The sequence below is a fragment of the Phalacrocorax aristotelis genome, chromosome 18 (genome assembly GCF_949628215.1).
Source record: "Phalacrocorax aristotelis chromosome 18, bGulAri2.1, whole genome shotgun sequence".
Taxonomy (NCBI): domain Eukaryota; kingdom Metazoa; phylum Chordata; class Aves; order Suliformes; family Phalacrocoracidae; genus Phalacrocorax; species Phalacrocorax aristotelis.
In genome coordinates this window covers 9,583,567-9,602,730 of record NC_134293.1, presented here as the reverse complement: position 1 = coordinate 9,602,730, position 19,164 = coordinate 9,583,567, and the positions used below count along the sequence as shown (strand labels likewise).

The following is a 19,164-nucleotide window of genomic DNA, read 5'->3' as shown; positions in this document are numbered from 1 at the left end:
TATCGAGTTCTCCAACAGTGGAAGCAGGAGCTTGCTATGTTGTGTGAGATTTCTTGCAGGGGTGTTTGTGATATTGTATGGATTTGTAGATAATTAGGAATTTATAGCTCCTTTATTTAAAAGAACAATGTTCCCTAGACTTTCATTACTGTTTCTGCTCTTGCCAGGTCACTATTGATCGTGACATCATACCAAACAAGTTGTTTTACTAATTTATGAAACTCGCATTGCATTATTGGATGAAGCCACAGCTTGCCCTCTTCAAGGTTTCTCCAATTATGCTTCCCCCCCCCCGAATAAAAGAGTGGGATTGAACACTGTGGGCTATGAAAGAACATAAGGAAATGGGATGTGTGGTGAGATGGGACATGTCCTGGGGGTCTGCATGCTGCTGGAGAGTGTTCCAGGGCCAGCAGCCTGCCAGCTGTGTGCCTTGCAGATCAGTGGCAGGACTGAGGATAGGACTTAGCACAAACCAGCAACACCTCAGGATATGGTTTTTAGGTTAAACATGTCAACTGCCCCTCCAACCAGAATTCCTCAACACTTCTGATATACCATGGAGAGGAGGTGGGGTTTGTTCTACCCACTGTATGTCAGCAGGCTCCAGGGCTGCTAGATGACACCGGAATTGATGTGGGGGAGTTTCCAAATAAAGGGAAAGTCTAAGGTAGATGATGTGAGAAACACCCTGGACTTTTACCCAAAATAAGAGCCGATTGGCCTAGGAGCTTAGCTGCACTGGCCAGCATGTGGTCCAGCCCGCTGAAGCCTGACTTGGAAGGTGCAAATAAAAGGGTCGAAGTTGGTACATGGCAGGATTCTGTGGTTGCTCCTGTGTGAGGAAGACCATGAGGTGAAATTGATGACCTGCTGTATGCCTTATGACAAATGTTCAAGCACGTGACTTCAATTTACTTACTGCAGTCAAATCTGTGAAGTGATTTGTACTTACAGAGACACTCAGACTCAGTGTGAGGTTCCTAACCTGCTTGTTTGACTGTTTTTCAGCTTCCAGACCGATTTAAGTTTGCTCCAGAGATGGAAGGATATATAGATGAATTTCTGAGCAGCTGTGATGACCTGGAGAGGCAGCTGGCGGTGATGATCGGCTTCTCTACTCTCACCAATCAAGGCTATCCAGTGTTGTCCAGTTCTTCCAGGGTAGTCAGACACCTGCAGCCAGTGGCACTGCAAAAATACATTGACTGGCTCAAAGACATGTTCCTCAGGCCAGACCTTGACTCTTGTTCAGACTTCTCAAGTAACCGGCAGAAACAGAACCCGGAAAATGCAAACATGTGAGTGTATAGATGATGCACCTTCCTCTTTCTGTTTTGTGGTTAGAATAGCTACCTGCGTGACGTCTGGTTTGGACAGCCAACGTTTGCTGGTTCCCTTGCCATGAGTTGACAGTTGTCCCCCATTCTATTTCCTCTGTCCCAGAAGGTTTAGCCCCAGCATCTCCCTCTTTTGCTGGGACAACGTTCAGTTCTGCAAGTAGGAGCAGACATGGTGAGAACTAGCCAGCCTGGCCAAAGCAGGCTGGATCACCAAAGGAGCCTTTTCTCTAGCTTTTCTAGCCCTGACGGCTGCTTTAGCAAAAATGTCCAGTGGCTTCCTTTTTTACTACAGACTCTCAGGTCTTTGTAGGAATTGTGCATCCCTTTTATCTGACTATTAAACTGGCCTGAGTGCTCTTGTCTCCTTGGCCCAGAGCAAAGCGCCCACTTCCGTGTCTCAGGAGTAGCCTGTAAATACTGACATCCTTGATAGGCATTTGTAGCGATTTCCAGCTAGGAAAACTTCCCAAGAGAAAGTTCTATCCTCCTTGGCACTGCTGCTCGCTGAACACACGTGACTTGGTGCTGTGGGTACTGGGTTACTTGCAGGGATTTCTTCCAAAGATGTAAGCTGTTAAAACAGCGTGTCTATGTGTCGCTTGTCAGTAGACAAGTCGTTAAATGCACTACTGCAATTCTTGGAAGTGCTTTTTGGTAGGCTGCAGTACCTCAGAGGGGGAAAATAGACTCCTTTGCATAGTAAAAAGCAAACTTGGGAAGATTGTATCTCTTCTTAGGTACCTCTTGCTTTCTTGCTACATAACTTTGCCATCTTTAATGTAAAGGCTCTGAATATCTGAAAGTCACCTCTTGCTGCAGTGGGTCGTGTGGTTTGTGTTCGTTTTGGGGTAGTGTTCAAACTATTGATTTGTGTCCACTTCCTTACTGAAAGAGCACAACATAAGATTGGTCGACTAAGAAAATGGATCATCCACCGACTTGCTAACATTGTTGAAAGCCCAGCGGAAAAGGAAGAGAGCCTCGTGATGGACATTTCCAGGTGAGAATGATTTAAAGACTTAATGTCACATGTGCTTAGAATAATTCTGTTTAGCTCGATAGAAATATTCCACGTAAGCTGTCCCCGTAACACTAGGCAAATTCATTAGTGGAAATATTCCATAACATAAATAGTTTAGGAGACTAGGTTCTGTTTTCAAAATACCTTCTGCAAACTTCGACAAGCTCTTTCCATAAGTAGTTCAGGCACTTAAAATCATGTCAGTCCCATTTGTTTTCAGTAAATTTTAGGTTCCTGGTTACCTAGACTGCTTGAAGATATTCTAATTTTGCATCAGATCTTACTAAGTATTTGTCAATTTAAAAGTCTTGGAGAATATAACCCAAATCTGACAGTCTGAGTATTGTATTGTGTGGCCTCAAGTGTTGGCTCTTCAGTTTTGTGAAGTCCTGAATATCCTTCTCTCTTCTTTACCCCGTATACCTTGAGGAAAGTGTCTTATTTTAAATAGTGATCTTTTTTTCAGTGCTTGGACGTCCTTTAATAAAAATGTTGTGAATATGTGGTGCTATTTGGTTTGCACATGAGCTGGTTTTGCTTTGTTAGGACCAAGCTGGCTGTTAATTTTGGTTTTGCTTCTGTCGATCCTAGATTTTGCTTCTTCCATGCTTTCTTTGAGGCTAAGAAAAAGACTTCCCAAATACGTGAGGCGAATGTCCTTCCATCAGAGCCGCTAGATCAACAGGCTCATTCAGTGACAGAAAACTACTTCTTTGGGTATGGATTTTGCTTGCATGTTTAAAGCTTGGAAGTTTCACATATTCCTGAGGATAAGATCAGCCTGCGAATGGCAGGGCAAGAGGTTTGGGGTTGTGAGTTGCTATTGGAGCATTTGTGTGGCTCCAGGACCAGGGGGTGGCTTTTTTAAGGAGATCCTGGATGGATTTCCCACAGATCCTCATGTTTTATCCCTGATTTGCATGGCAAACCGGCTGAGTATGTGTGTGCTGATCAGGTAGGTGTAGAGTTCAGCTCAGACTGCTTTTTCTCATAAGATTTCTGTTGCCTTTGTTGCAAGCTAGAGGTGGAAGGACCCAAGAGAGAGGTGGTGTGGTTGTGCAGGTTGCTGTTGGCTTTCTGTCCGCTGTGCATGCAAACTGCTGATGGCTCTGCAGTCCTCCCTGTACTAAGGGAGATGGAGCTGGTAATAACAGATGCTTTTAGGTGATTGGCAAAGCTGGTGCTCCAACCTCAGTAAAGGGAAAGCAGAGGACACGGTGGGACACAGAATGGGAAACAACTGAGGATAATAGTGTCCTTGGGGGCACGAGGTATGCTTGGGGACACCGAGACAATAGCTGTACATTACTCTGCTTGGATATGTGCATGGGTTGAAACTTAGGCCCTGTGCGTCCAGGTTGCAACGAGTGAGCACAGCTCTGGGATGAAAGTGCTCTGCTGGTGGCCCTTTTCTTTTTTTTGGAAAGTGTGAGAAGGCCATCTGGTTCCTCTGACAGTAGCATGCTGGCTGTTTTTCTTTGCAGGTTGCTTCAGACTTTAAACTCCTTGCCTGTTTTGGGGGATACAGCAAAGGCTGCAGCCTTGAGGGAGAAGCACATCCATGGTGTGACTGCAGATGGGAAGCTGTGGATCTCTCTCCTTGTTGAGTATGCCAACAAGCTGCTCTCAAGTGAACATGTCAAAGCTGTGAAGCCTTTTACCAAGGGACAGAGGGATGCCTGGGAGAGGTGAGGTTGGGCCAGTAAAAGAGAAACTGTATTCTCTCATCCTTGTCCTGTTGTTCTGGCCACTGTAGCAGAGCCATTTCGTAGCAGTGGCAGTTCTGTTTCTTCCCTTTGAGTATCCTGCACCTGCGCCTGGGTTTCGGGATGCCTCTCTCTCTTATCGCCCCGTTCCTTTCTTCCTGTTCCTTCTGCTTGTTAACTATGTGTAGGTGACCATGCCCTTTTCTATTTTTCCTTCTAATCCCTCTCCCAAACATGATTTTAACTCTGCTGATCTTTTCCCCTAATAATGCCTGAACCAACTTTTCAGTGAGTTTTTTCTGGTGCTCTTTTCTGAGCTTGAACTTCTCGAAAGGTCTATGCCTTGGCTGCTGTAGTATTAGGAATCTAGCCTGTGCCCAGGTGCACAGGTTTTTATGAGCCATGCAAAGTGAGATGCTGTTGCTGGGGTAAGATTGTATACTATATGAATGTCTAAGTTCAATAAATTGAATGTTAAGTATGGAAAATGATACTATAGATTTGGTCATGTTTTAGTCTGATCATAAGAGAGGATTTACTATTGTAATTGTGAAGGACTCAAAAGGGTTTCTTTTTTCAGAGCGCTTCAGTCTGTGAAGAATCTGCAGAAGAAGGAAAATAAATCAGACAGTGCCAAAGTTGTTGCTTTCCAGCAACTTCTGCTTTTAATGGCCATTCACCTTTTCAAGGTAAGACCTCTAAAGCCTGTTTGAGTGGTGTAAAATGAGTTCATAGCTGGGCTTTCTGAACACGGAGCTGGAGAGTTTCTTTGTGATCAGAGATCCAATCTCTCACAGCCTCTGGCTTCTAGAAGTGGGCAATTGGCAGCTAATAAACTGTGATTCTTACGCTGACTGTAGACAACTTAAAGGGGCAAAGCTTGGCCTGAGCATTAGTTTTGCCCTTGATTTGCTGTTGAGTGGAACAATTTTACTTAGATTCGTATTTTTTTCTGCAAAGGGGTTGTAGTGTAGCTGATTTTAATATCTGTACCTATTTAGAGAGGTCCTTAGATTTGGGGTATATTCCTTCTGGTGGTAGTGGGGAATTCAGAGAGTGTGTTTACTGTCTACTTGTGATCAAACAGAATCCATCTGAAACAATGGATGTTCTGAGTGACCTTCTGAACTGCACGGAGAGGGCATTCAGCAAAGAACCTAAGAAGAAAAAGGCTGGTGAGTCCTTCCTACAGAAAGAAATGGAGTGGGATTGTTAATGGTCTGTCAAAAGACAGAAGATGGCCTTTCTGCATTAGTGAAGCGCTCTGACTGCACCAGTTCTAGCCTGATGCACTTATCCCCAGGAGATTCACCTGTCCTTCATCCTCTTTCCTTGTCTTTCTAAGTCTCATGTCTCTTGTTCCCGCTTTCTGTCCACATCTTCAGTCGGTTGTGTTCCTGTGTGCCTCTTAAAGGATAGGTGGGCTTCAGAGCTGGCCGTTGTTCAGATGAGCAGTGTCCAAGGGAGTTCACTCGTTTTGAGTCCTTGTTCTGTGCTGGCCAAGAGCTTGATTGCAGTGGTGGTATCTGCCTGGGCAAAGCCGCGGGCTCTCCTAACAGCCAGCAGGCCTGAAACGTGGTAGATTCAGAGCTCAAGTTCTGAGCAAACTAAATGTGTCCTGTGTGTAGACAAAGCTTGTAGCTTATTTTAGGCTAGTCCTCACTTAGGGCCTGCAGAGCTAGGTTGGGACTTGACCAGGAAAGAACCTGGCTCAGTCTTTTGACTTCCTCTCTAACTCCGGTCTTCTTGTTGTCCTTAAATCTGTGAGTAAATTTGAGCTGCAGTTCTGTGGTGGCTGGGTTGATGCAGATCAGGATTCCCAAATGTTTGGACTAATAGAGCAGTTTCAAGTGTCAGCACTTTTCTTGGGCTGCTGTGACTCCTGATTTCGCAAGAAACACTATAAATATATATACCTTTGCTGACTAGCTGCTGATTGCTTTAATGTGGCCAGGTAGATGTTGCATGATTTGCAGAACTGATAATCTAATGAATAAGTTAATTAATATTAGGTTTTGTGAAGCGGTAAGGCTTTGCAGTGGCCTAAAGACAATTTCGGGCCTGTTTCTCCCTACAGTTAGTAGCCTTCCAATACAGCTACAATCTCTAGCTTCACACTGGATTATTTCTGATCTGTGTTGCTGAATGAGTACTTCTAATGGTCAGCTAGAAGCGCCATCTGTTTTTTTCCTTGGTGAATTTTTCTGCAGTCCGTTATCGATGTGGCAGTGCAGTGATTTTGCCCCTTCCTGTCACTGTTTGTTTCTTCCTGTGCAGACAACGCAGAGCCAGGATGGGTTGAGGTGATGGTGGAAATTCTGCTCTCCCTCCTTGCCCAGCCCAGCCTACTCATACGTCGGATTTCCAAGAGCACGTTTGTACGAATATGTCCTAACCTGACCAAGAGGGGCTTGCAGCTGATCCTGGATGTAAGTGAGGCACTAGTAGGGCATTGTACTGTTTGCCTGTCTTGTCCCCAACAGATACACAAGCATGTCTCTATTTTGGGATTAAATAAAAGCCTTCTTAATTTAGAAAATGTCTGACAATGTGTGCTACTGAATTCTAGATGTAGCTCACAGAGAGTTGGCTTTTGAGTTTGTTTTTTGTTTTTTTTTTTTGTTATGGGAGAGTGAGATCTGCTAACTTTAACCTGTACTCTTTGGTAGTTTTAGGCTGAAGAAATTCCTGGGTCAGTTTATATAGCTGGTAGATTTTATATGTGAGTGTAAATGCTAACAACTTCTTTTTTCTAGAAAGGCTAAGCACAGAGGCGCTCAAAATAAGTGACACTGGAGATCTGAATTGGTTGTAACACTGAATAAGGTGCTGTCTTCTGAGAGAGTAGTATGTGGATTGCAAAGATGTGCCATCAGGAACGTTATATGATGAACCTAATATGTCATTTGTATCAAATGTGTGATGTCACCAACCTCTTCAGTTTTCACCACCTTCTTTGTTACTTATAGAAAGAACTTAGCATATTAGCAAACATGGTATTGCAAACCAGAAAGGTGAATGCCCTTACTTACTGTTTCGTTATCCAGCTGGCTTACTGTGCTGAATTCCTGTACATTCCTGTACACAAGAAATGCGTCAAAACAAAACACTGAAAAAACACAAGTCCCTCTTTCCTACAGGTTCTTGACCCATACCAAGAGCAAAATGAAGAAAGTGCTGTTGTTGTGATGGAAGAATCGGACAAAAAGATCAAATCTGCGCAGGATGCGGTAATTGATGTGCCTTTGCCTGTGACAATTACTCTTCATACCTTCACTGCTCAAAAATAATGTTTCTCCTGATCTGTGATAATATATGTAATTGCATTTCTCTGTCTTGAGTAAAGTGGCTGTTGCTCTAGGAAGATTTATTTTAAAAGTGCAACGCACAAATGTCTTGTTGGAAGTGCATGTTCATTAGTCCCTTGGCCTTGAAGGAAAATGCTGTTGTAGGTTTGGCTGTTTGAATAGAAGACTTCCTGAGAACAAATGACTGCATCCTGAAATTAGCACAGGCCTCTTTTTTGCAGCCACAGACTGAATCGTTGCTGCGATGCACAGCTGTCTGAATTCAAGATCTCCGGGTTTTCAGAACTGCAGAGATTCAAGTCACAAAGTATTACAAGCATTAGCAGAAAGGAGAGTCAGATGGGGGCTGTTACTTCAGATGTTCCTTGGAAGCTTCTTTTTGATACTCATTTAATATGACAGAGACGTCTGTATTGTGTTCTGCTTTTAGCTCTTGCGAATATCTGGTATCTTGTTATCTGAGGTGTCTTTACTTGAATCTGAAGGCTGGAAGCAAGGCAGTGGGGTGAGGGGAGGCTTGAGTTTTTATTTCTGAACATCTGAGTATTGAGTAGGGCTTAAGAACGGTGGGGTCAGGAGATGAACTTTTCTTCCTCAGGACGAGGAAGGAAGTGAGGACTCCTCAGATGAAAGCGACACTGAGGAAGAGAATGAGAGTGGAGATGAGGAAAAGAATGAAGAAGTTGATGATGATTTTCGCAGTCAGCTGATGAACGTTCTCCAAGCAGGGAATGCATTGGTATGTTTTTGCTGCCTCCCTTGATACAGTTACCAGGAGGTTTGGGGTGGTGAAAAATTATCTAATACCCACATCCTATCTGAGCCCATGCAGTGATAACCCTGGCAGTCATCTTTGTATGGCATTTGAAGCAGGAGGTCAGGATCTTCAAAGCAAGCTGTGGCAATAAGTCACTTGTTCTTTTATTTATTGTTAGTGTCTTGAGTGCTTGTCCAGTCTAGCCTGATACAGCGTGTATTTCTGCCTGTAATAAACGAGATTGATGTGAACAAAAGCAGAGATGCTGTTACATGGTGCCTGTGTTGGCTGGCCTGTGTGGAGGAGGTGGAGGAGTGTGATCCCTGTAGGCCACTGTAGAGACTTCTTGTAGCAGCTTTGGAGTGGGATTTAATGATTCCTATAAAGGCTACAGACGTAGCAACATATTAACCTCTTCACTGAAGGAGCAACAGCGCTGGGAGTCAGTGTCAAAACCTCAGTTTCCTCCCTCTCCCGATCCTCTAGCTCTGTGTGTTAGTTCTGTGCAGCCAGGATTACCTGAGAGGAAATATGAGCCAGATTTCTCATGGGTCTGAGCATCTGTTTTCCATCCCCATGTTGTTATTCTGGGTCTAGAGGGAGTTACATCCCTACTGAGAGTCTGGTCTTGGCTGTGGTTCTCTCCCCACTGTCTTTTTGAAGTATGTGAGATGACATGTCGTTTTTGCATCCTAAAAACAGAAGGGAGGAGACGAGAGTGATGAAGAGCTGGATGATGAGGCTATGATGGCTCTCGACAAGAACATCTCAGCCCTTTTTGCGGAGCAGCAGAAACGTATCCAGGCAAAGAAGAATGAGAAAGACAGGATGAGGAAAGAGAAGATCCTACGGAGGGATTTCAAGATTAAGGTGGGAGATGAGCATTTGGTGTGAAGACCTCTGGCGTACTAGCATGTTAGTTGTAGCCTACTGCATGCCATGAGCTACTTAAGGCTGAACAGCTTGGACATTCATGTGTGTCATAAGCTCCTGGAGGTTGGGGCTGGATTGTTCTGGCTTTGTACAGCACCTGGCACAGCAATGTTGTCATCAGTGACTGGGGCTTCACAGGCCTATTTCAAAACAAAAAAACAGGACTGTGTTTTCAAAAAGTAAATTGTGGTTTTCATTTGGTGATCTAAAATGCTTCAATTTATTAGATCCTTCCCCACACCTACCCAAAGGTAGGTGCCTGTCAGTTTTTGTCAGCTGGACAAGCTTGGTGTGCCTTAGTGTGACATGCATAAAGTTCCTCTGGTAATTTTGCAGTGTAAGCTTTTCTGGGGGGTTATTGTGCTAGTAAAATTGGGAGGATTATGATTAACGCTCCCTGGTTATTTGTGACTTGTAATACTGACTTCAGGCCACCTGGTGTCAGCATGGACCGTCCAGGGACAGCTCCAGCTGCTCACATATAGAAATGTCTGGTGTCAGATTAGCCAAGATGAAGGCTGAACAATGTAGTGAGCCATTGGCTTTATTGCATTTTCATTCTGATGCTGTGCCATAAGAGGCTGATTTTATGCTAATGCACTGTCTGGAAGTCAAGGTGGGCTGGCAGGGATGAGAACTATCAGTCAATGGTGCTAACAGAGGTCTGTGCTAAGTTATCGTGACTGCAGGTCTGGCCAGGTGGCAGTGATTCCCATAACTGCTGTTTCTAAATGGTGTCATTGCACAAAATAAAGCTGAAGTCAACAGACAGCCTTTAATCTTCAGTTTCAATTTTTTAATTTTCAGTTTCTCATGCCCTAACAGTACAAATAATAGCAGAAGGTGTACAGATCTCAGCTGCAAATAGTTTCCTTCAGCCCCCTCCAGCTGCTGTGTAGCCTGTTCCAGTCTGAGGGAGCTGCTCTGGCTAGATCCATCATGCTTCCCTGTCTGCATTAGTTCTCACGTCAGTAACGCTGTGTTGGCAGGTGCTGGATCTGGTTGAAGTGTTCCTGACTAAGCAATCAGATAACCCCTTGGTGTTTGACATCATTGAGCCACTGCTTCGGGTGATCGAACAGTGCATGAGCTCAGACTCTGACAAGCAGGAGGTTGACTTCCTCCAGAAAACAGCCAATATCTTCAAGTAAGTGTCCTTAGTCCTCCTGATAGTAGGCAATGGCTTTTGATGGACACCGTGGTGTTTGCTGAACCCCTGAAGTTGGTCTTTCTAAGACTGAAGGTGATTGCTATGTGTAGAATTAGATTACCAGCACCACACATGCCCACAATGCTTAGTCATAACTGGCAGGAAAGAAATTAGGATCTAGGTTTTCTAGTCTAAGGGACTTCAAGTGTCAAACCTGTTTGCAGGTGGAAGCCTTAAGAACAAACATTGGTATTGCAGGCACGGTGCCATGTCACTGAATATCTCCACAGGCCTCTGACCTCCGAGTCAGACCGTACAACAGCTCCCTAGGCTTATGGAGTCGCTGTGGCTGCCAACACGTTATTACTGAGACAGGCAGAGTGCAAATTCTCTCTGTTCATGGCCAGAAGTGAGGCATGGTACAAGCTAGACACAGACATAATGCACGGTGTGTGCCATGATGTGTCATCTGCACACCGCTCCCTGACATCTCCAGCGCTGCTCTAAAGCATTTTCGGTGCTGGCTCTCTACTCCCTGTTGAGAAGCAGTTCTGCAGTAACAGGGTTTGAGGCAGCTAATCCCCTTTGTGGGAGCTCTGGAGGAAAGTTGATTCTGATGCCTAAACAGGTGCTTGAAGGTGAAGAGCAGTAAGTCTCCTGACCTTTTTTGCCACAGCAATGACTGCCTCCTTTGCTGCCTGCAGCTGGCACCATTTCTGTTCATGTGTTGCCCTGAGCCCAGTGGTAGGGTTCATAGCAGTCTGTTTCCCAGGGCTCTTTCTGTAGGTTTGGGTCTGGTTTTAATGCTCTTTCAGGAACTCATTGTGCCGAACTAAGCAGTACTGCAAGAGACTGGATGCCCTCCAAGAAGATTTGCATGCTTTTGTGGAGAGGCTTGTGAAGAAAGCCTGCAAGCACACTGACTCTTCAGTGGCTCTCTATTATTTCAGGTGAGTGTTAAAAAGGAGCATCTCTACTTGGTGCTGTAGGCTGGTCTGTAAGCAGGCATAACGTTGCATGTTAAAATGGTTCAGAGAAGCAAGAGACTTGATGAAGGCTGGGTGCCAGCATCTGTGTCTTACATGAGGACTAGTCAGTCATCCTGGCAGTCTGAAGCATTTTCACAGATGTCCATTTTTTGGTGACCATCTTTTATGGGCTCTGTGTTACAGATATGGTCTGGTACAGCTTTGCTGGTAGTGATGGGAAGCTCTTTCTTGAGGCTTCATTGGGGAATAATGAATTGTGTGTGATTCAGTGCAGGGATGAGTGTAATTTATACAATCTGCAATGTTCGTTCTGTAAATACAGTGGTTTGCTGTCTCCATGATAGCACAGTGAGGATAATAATGATTATGAGTCCTGGTACGTACCAGTATTCACTCCTTTGCTGCTGAATACAGGTGAATTAGAATAAGTCATATGTGTATTTCTCAGGAAACCTGGGCAATCTTGCTGTTTCCTGGTTAAATGTGAGTGCCATTTACCGGTTGGCTCTCTTGTGACTTGCAGGCAGTTTCAGGAGGACTTTTGCACTCCGCCTGGGATTTCTCAACACAACTGTGTATGCAGCGGGTACCGTGTTGCATGGTCAACTCAGTGCCATCGGGCAGCGTTGGCTCTGCGGCACACCTGGCTCGTGGCTGTGCAGGAGCCGTGGTACATCCTGGCAGCACAGGGCTGGCTGTGCGCGCCGCATGGTTCCCTGACAGCTTCCTGGCAGTGGCAGCCCTGAGTGGAGCTGTGCCCAGTTAGTACAACGTTTCACAAAGGCAGCAAGCTGCCTGCATGCTCTCTCAGCTGATGTGCCCGAGGCCTCCGGGCACAGAGCGGCCTGGGCTGAGAGGGCTGCGCTGCAGCGCTGGCTGAGCTGTGCCGGCTCGGAAATCCTGGGCAAATGTGGAGGTCCTCAAGCAGTGCTAGTCAACAGCATGAGCTTGAGGAAACCAGGCTGGTAGTGGGGATGTCTGACTGCAGTGACAGATAATGACCTGATGCAGCCTTCTAAGGTTTATTTGTCTTTAGGTCTGGCAAGAATGGGTTAGACTGAGAGAAGGGGCCTTCTCAGACTCTTTAGCCCTGCCTAGTACAGGATAACCTGCCTGCATCACTTGGCCTCTGCCCTCAGGTGGGTTTGCAGAGGCACTGTGACACTGGTAACTGCTATGTTCTCCCCTTTTCCTTTTCTTTTTTAGTGCCTCATTATACCTGCTCAAAGTGTTGAGAGGAAACACGCCCGATAAGTCATCAACTCCTCCTACCCCACTGCGAGAGAAACAGAACACCACCAAGCTGCAGGCTTGTCAGGTAAGGCAGCGGGCTGCTCTGGAGGCAGTGGGTTTTTGCCAGTAAAGTTGCATTACCCGGTTTCGCTGAGTGGACCTTGCTTATTCAGTCTCACTGTTCCTGCTGCCTGCAGATGCTTGTCTACACGATTTCTTTTCCATAAAGCTGTCAAATTCCTCATCCCCTTCTGGCCCTCACCCTCCTGCCTTTGCAGTGCCTGCTTGCCCATAGCCACCAGGGGCTGCTGATGTACAGTGGATCCCGGGTAACTGCTGAAGAAGCCTGATGTATATTTATGATGCTCTCCTGACTGATTTGCTACGTTTTCCATTAAACTCTTGGCAGTCACTCTGAGTTCTTTCCTGGGAGGGTGCTGAGGAGCAGGGAGGCACAGGACAGTGGTGGATGAGAGCGAACTCTATCTCTGTGGTTTGGGCTGAGTTACCTCAGGGTGAAGAGTATGAAGCAGCCCTGATTTCAGTGGTGGTTGTTTGCAGGGAGACTCCTCATTTGGTTGTGTTATGGATGTCTGTTACTTGGGGAGCCTTACTGTCTTGTTCCCTTTCGCCTGTCTCTGCTGGATTTCACAGGTCTCTGAATTTGGTGGCCCTATGTACTGGGCAGCCCAGTCCAGTCACCTCCATAGGACCTAGCAAGAAGTGTTTCGCCAGCTAGCCTGATACTTGCCTCTGAACCTCTCAAGTTATGTGCAAGAATTAGTGCCATAATCCTGTTGACATTTAGGAGGGGAAGGAAAATAAACAGGGCTACCTCATGACAACAGAGGGCCTGGGAATTACAAACACTGAGATATTATTAGCAGCTGAAAAGATAGCCAATGTTTCTAAGGCTTAGTGAGAGATTGAGAGTGTTAATTCAAGCAGCTCTTGTTCTGTGCTGGGCCTTTTTGGAAAGAAAAACGAAGTGGGAGGTCTGTGGGGAATACAGACAACATACTGGACATTGACCCTGGAGTGAGACATGCTTCACAGCATCCTTGTGCAGCTTCACAGGGAAGGCTATTATTCCTGCAGGAGCAGAGCTGTGGTCTTGACCAGCCAAGGACACAGCCAGCAGCTGGAGTGAGTTGCTGCTTTGAGGGAATTGACACAGTTTAGTTTGTGTGATGCTGCTGGTGCTGACATTGTGTCCAGGCTGGGAACGTTCTGCAGTGGGGAACCAGAGCAAAGGTGTGGTGTGTTTCCAGTGAGCAGTGCTTTGTGAGTATAATCTGGAGCTTTCCAGTAAGCAGCCAAGTGGAACTCGCGCAGGCCCTATGATGCAGTGGTCAAATTTCTGGAAAAGCCTGTTAATAGAGAAGAAATTTTTTACAGCAAACATCTGCATGGGAGGAATCAAAATTTTTAACCTGCAGATGTGTATGTCAAATAAGTGCTAAGAATAGACCCTTGACTAGGAAACTGGAGTCATGTATTTCAACATCCGTCTCCCCTGTTCCACTCTGGCCTGTGTTCAGCTGCAGTAGCGCTGGGAGTTCAACCTGAGAACGGGGCACAACATTAACATGGCTTTAACTTACTATGGGGCCATGTTAAAATTACTTGGGCAATGGTTCATAAAAGGCACTTCACTACTGTGAAGATCACAGCTTTGACCTCCTAGGCCTTAATTTTTCTTTCTTCCCAGAGAGCTGTGCTTCCTTGGCAATATGAGAACAGTCACATATGTTGGGATGTGATGCTCCATGCTTCGCTGTTCATTCACCCCTGTGTTAGTTTAGATCCATATGGTCTGGATAGGTCTCAGCTGGTTGCTGCATGTCTGGGTTTCTTGTTCCCCGCCAGAGGGGGATATTAGAACATTTACACAGTTCTGGGATTGCTGGATCCCTGATCAGAACTAGGGCTTGTTTGCTGGGTACTTAGAAATCCTGGGCATAGCTGCTAAGTGTGTGTAGATCAAGATATCTACATACACTAATATCTACAGATTCAGAAAGCTCTACAGCTGAGGACACCATGTGCACAGCACGGCTGCTGCAGGGTGGTCTTTGAGTGCCCTGTGCGCCGAACGTGTGTTAGACATGCCCACCACAAGCCGAGAAGTACAGCCCCCACAATACTCCACACTAGATGCAGCGTATGTAGTCCTACTAGAAAGCTGTGCTGCTCTTCACTAGCATGATCATATGGCTATCAGTACTTGGGAGGGCGTGTTTGGGGCCCACTTCGTTGTTTTTTCATGGTTCTGTATTGCATAAGCTACCCAAGAATATCTGGTTGTTGGAAAAATCTCTGTGCACTGGTAGAAATTAATTACTTTGTTGCTAGTGATTCGCACTTGCGTTTCACTGGGAACGTTTTTTGTTCTGCTTTTTCCCTGTAGGCTTCAAGCACAGGTTGTTTGGATATGGAGAGGGTGACTGTAATATATCAGCAAGCGCTGACACAATTCTTGACTAAACGGAACAGTGCTCTTACAAGCTCCATGTTCCACGATCTCTTCACACGCTTCCCGGTAAGTCTTGCTGACTGTGTGGTGTGTTGTCTTCTGGTGGCTCCACAGTACCGTTGTAATGCTGGGGAAAGTAGGGAGGGAAGCTTCACTTTATTGTAGGCTTTTAAAACTGCTGTAAGGTCTCCTAGGATCTTCACCTGCTCACACTCTTAATACTGTGTGTTTCGGTAGCAATGCTGCAGAAGGCCAGGATCTCATTTGTGGTTTCGACTGGGATACTGCATGGAGGATACAGATGAACAGAAGGCTTCTTTTTAAAGCATAGTCTAAGAAGTTCTAATTTTTGACCAATATTCAAGACAATGTGGATGAGCAAAGTTTGCACAAAGGCAGAAGGGGCCAGCTTGTTTAAACAGCTAATGTAGCTCCTGACTAGCTTTGCTCTGACTGCGTGCTCAGTTTATCAATTTTCTTCCAAGAAGACTGTAGAGCATAGAGTCTAATTAGAATCTAATCTGCAAGGCAGGTGTTGGGACAGTGTCAGTGTCTGAAATGTTTGAGGTATTTCCTGCAAATTTGACCTAGGCCTGGAGCTGGTCTCCACTCTGAGGACAGCCAGTTTTTAAGAAACAGGCCTTGGGTCTGCATGTCGTACAGTTCTTCAGGGATTTTTAGGTCAGAGTGAAATAAAGACAATTGCCAGAAGCTCCTTCTCAAGGGTTTCAATCTTTTAGAACTGATGTCGGAAAGGAGGGTGGGAGGAGGCACAGACTCCCGTAACTGGGGGGAGATGCTTTCAGACTCTGAGGGAATCTTGCAGGAGAGAGTTCTTTTGCATATGAGGTTTCTTAGGACGCCAGTCCACAATGACACCTATATAAGTTAGTGAAATAAAGGGAAGAGAAGGGTTGTGCGCTGCCCACGTGGACAGCAAGCTTAAGATCCCATCTGCAGGTTTCTAGAGCCTGCAGCTCTTCCTTGCAGCTATTCCTTGCAGAAAAGTCTTTTACAATCTTTAAGCTCATCCCTTGTATAAAAGAAAGGTAATGATATACAAAGATACTGGGTAGTTTAAAGCTGGGCTTTGCCAACTTGCTAGAGCTATCTGTTGTTTTAGTAGTCTTCCTACCCCCAAAAAGAAGCCATTTCAGGTGTTGTGGTTGGAATAACCACCAGCATAATATGTCAGTGAACTGTACAGCAAACTGCTGACAGCTTTGTCAAACATGCTTTGTCAGGGCCAGACCTTCCAGAGCCTGATAGACATTGGGGGTGTGCTAGTAAGGTATCTGCAATCCAGATGCTTTCTCATTTCATGTGTCTGGAGTCCTTATGCCCCTCAGATTGGAAATATTTTGCCTATAAACATAGGAAATGGTGGGTTAGGCCAGAACAGAGTTTCATCGCACTTTGCTGACAAGTATCCCTTCTCTAGAAAAGCTGGTTTGATTGAGACTTGTTACTGGGGACAACTTTAAGTTAACCTGTCTCCAGGGAGGCTTTCCTCCTGACACAGTTGTTTCTGTCCCTTTAGCACGTGGGTTCAGGTCTTTCCCCAAGCTCTGACATTCTCAGCAAGTTCTCCTTTGCCTCTTGGACTCTTCCTCTGCGCAAACTGAACTGCCTACGTAAAGTATTGGGCAGAGGCAGATTTAAATCAAGAACCAGGCAGAACACAGGAGATGAAACCTTTGCCTGGTTTTTTCCAGTTTGAGTTTTGCTGCTGATTTGCTTGTGGTCAAGATTTCGCTCAGGGCTAGGGTGACCAAAGCTGTTAATTTTCAAGTAAACTGTTGCTGGTCTCTAGGCACTTTTCTTTCTTGTGGCACTTTCCTCTCACTCAAGAAGCTGAGTAAAATATAGACTGCTTTGCCTGAAAAACAAACCTGTCTGTCAGCAAGCCACTAATAAGAGACTGGGTCTTTCTTTCTTACAGATCATGTGTAAGCCATTAGTAGATATTCTTGTCAAGTCTATCACAGCAGGAGCCAGGCAACACCAGCAGGTAAGAAGGAAAACAAAGAAACAAAGATATATTAAGTAGTCAATCGGAGAAGTCACTTATTAAGCATCGTTTGAGCTGCTGTGAATATGTCTATCAGTGCCTTTAGGGCTGCCCAGTTTTGAGAATTGGGCTTCCTGCGGGGAGAGCTTTTGCAAATACGGCCTTGCTGCTTCAGGTATGTGACTGAAGTTGTGGAAGTAGCTTATATATTCACAGTCACAGGGTTTCTTTGGTAGCATCTCGTTTAAAAACTACCTGCAGCTTTCAGGATTGAGCCCTGATTGTAGTAGGGGTTGCCTTCAGTCACTTATTCCTTGATTACTTTCTTATTGGTAAGATGTTCCTGTGTATTAATGCAGCATGTTGTAACCCTTGCCTCCTAATGCTAACTCAAGGTTAGTCTCTTGAGTCTGTTCCATGCCTTGCCAGCTGTCCTGCATTTTCTAGGCCCTGTGCTTCTGTGTCTAGTTTAAAACCACCTGTATTATAGATCTGATTTTTGATGGTTGATTGCATGTGCCTGATGAACACAAAATTAGTTGAGCCTTATCAATAAAACATTGCAGGGTGACTGCACAGCTCGCTGTTGCATGAGCAGGGAATGAGGCCTGTCTGGATTCTCACTGCAGCATGCACTGCAGTGGGGGTGCTTCCACGCAGTTAATAACCAAAACCCCTTTAGGCCAGCAGCACCGTCTCTCACACTTTCCCACCCCCTAGCTGTAACACGCATCTGTCCCCTGCAGAATTTCATCCTGGATTGACCTTTCTGTTTTATAAATAGTTGTTTTATTGTTTCTGATCGTTGTAGGGAATGTGGAGGGCTAGGTAGGTGTTTGTTGTAAGGCTGCTTTACATTGTCTGTGTAAATTGCATTTCACGCTCTTTCACCCAACAGGAATGGCTCTGATTTAAAAAACAACAAAAAAAAAAGAATTAAGCTGTTAGTAATTTCAGTGGATAGAAATAAGGATGTTATACAAATAACAAACAAATTAATTATAAGGCACATACTTGACCCTGTCCTCAAGAGACCAAGAACTGCATCCCAAGCAGACAGCTTCATTTACATGGTATCTTTGCTTCCCCACAGGGAATAGCATTGTCCTTCTTTCAGGGCTTCCACAGTTATCTGCTCAAGCTTTGTTTCTAGAGCCTGCTTATTGTGGGTGGGAGGAGATGCAGTGCGCTGTTTGTGGGAGACTGGATAGAGAACGTGGATATGCTACTGTTAAAGGCAACATGGAGAGTAAGCTTTGTAAAGCCTGTGGAATTCAGTGTTGCAGCTTTGTTTTTTGCATACTGCGTCCTTTTCAGGAATTCTGGCTTCGCCTTATCAAATATCTAATTTGCCAGGTTTTCAATTAATTTTTCCCACTGATTCTCAATGCAAATGTGCTTTGGTGGTGTCCTAGGGGGTAGGGTAGTGGGACAAGCTAGGTGGGTCTATGTGACGAAGTGATGTCATGGGTGACTTCTCTGGAGTCTCTGCAGCTTGTGGCAGCCCCTGGGGAGCGAGGTGGAGGGGCTCAGCTGCCAGAAGGGCTGTCCTACCTTAGAGACCCAAAGACACCAAAGGTCTCCTGCTACCGTGGCTTTGGCCGGCCCTGATGGTTGAGAGGCAAGTGGGGAGAGTCTTCTATTTTCAGCCCCCAAATGTTGGCCTTTAATCATTAAACTAGCTTAGTCCCAGAGACATGAGGCTTAATTCCCCTTCTAACACTCCTGTTATTAATGCTGATCCTTCTGGCTATGCCTGCTGCTTCTGTATGAACAGCTGATCCCACTGTGATTTTGACTTCTTGGCTCTGCAGATCCCTTTGGAGAGAGTCCTCAGGGCTGTGCTGGGTAGGGAGAGCGGTGCTCTGCGTGGGAAGGTGGAGGCTCACAGCTCTGGCCAGGTGTCTTGTGTTGGCCCGGTGATGATCCCTGGGGCTCTGGCCCAGCAGGGCTGCTGGCCACTGTCGCAGCTGGCCTGGGGGAGGCCCTTCCCGACGGGGTAGGAGAAGCGGATGCGCCTTCAGGTTGGGCTTTTAGGTAGTTCTGAACAAAAGGAAAAGTGTTTCATGAGGAAGATGTAAGGGCGAGGGTGTTTCTTCCTCCTCACCCTGGGTACCTGGGCGTTTGTGAGAGCGGCACGGAGGCGGGGGGGGGTCTGTTCCATCTCTTCTCTCAGCCAGACTGGTCCCTGAGGTTTTTTTAAGGACTTTAAGGCAAGATTTTGTGGCCACCAGCAT

General features: G+C 45.7%; 1 protein-coding gene across 1 annotated transcript in view; it reads left to right on the top strand.

The window, feature by feature from the left end:
- MYBBP1A (MYB binding protein 1a) overlaps positions 1–19,164 on the top strand; it is a 60,474-nt gene that overhangs the window by 6,838 nt on the left and 34,472 nt on the right. The window contains exons 9-23 of the mRNA XM_075113139.1: positions 1,012–1,301; positions 2,236–2,343; positions 2,956–3,081; positions 3,849–4,052; positions 4,651–4,759; positions 5,158–5,245; positions 6,348–6,499; positions 7,211–7,300; positions 7,977–8,117; positions 8,838–9,005; positions 10,058–10,215; positions 11,034–11,168; positions 12,414–12,525; positions 14,851–14,982; positions 16,859–16,927. Of these exons, the coding sequence (XP_074969240.1) occupies positions 1,012–1,301; positions 2,236–2,343; positions 2,956–3,081; positions 3,849–4,052; positions 4,651–4,759; positions 5,158–5,245; positions 6,348–6,499; positions 7,211–7,300; positions 7,977–8,117; positions 8,838–9,005; positions 10,058–10,215; positions 11,034–11,168; positions 12,414–12,525; positions 14,851–14,982; positions 16,859–16,927 (2,082 nt within the window). The remainder of the gene's footprint in view (positions 1–1,011; positions 1,302–2,235; positions 2,344–2,955; positions 3,082–3,848; positions 4,053–4,650; positions 4,760–5,157; positions 5,246–6,347; positions 6,500–7,210; positions 7,301–7,976; positions 8,118–8,837; positions 9,006–10,057; positions 10,216–11,033; positions 11,169–12,413; positions 12,526–14,850; positions 14,983–16,858; positions 16,928–19,164) is intronic.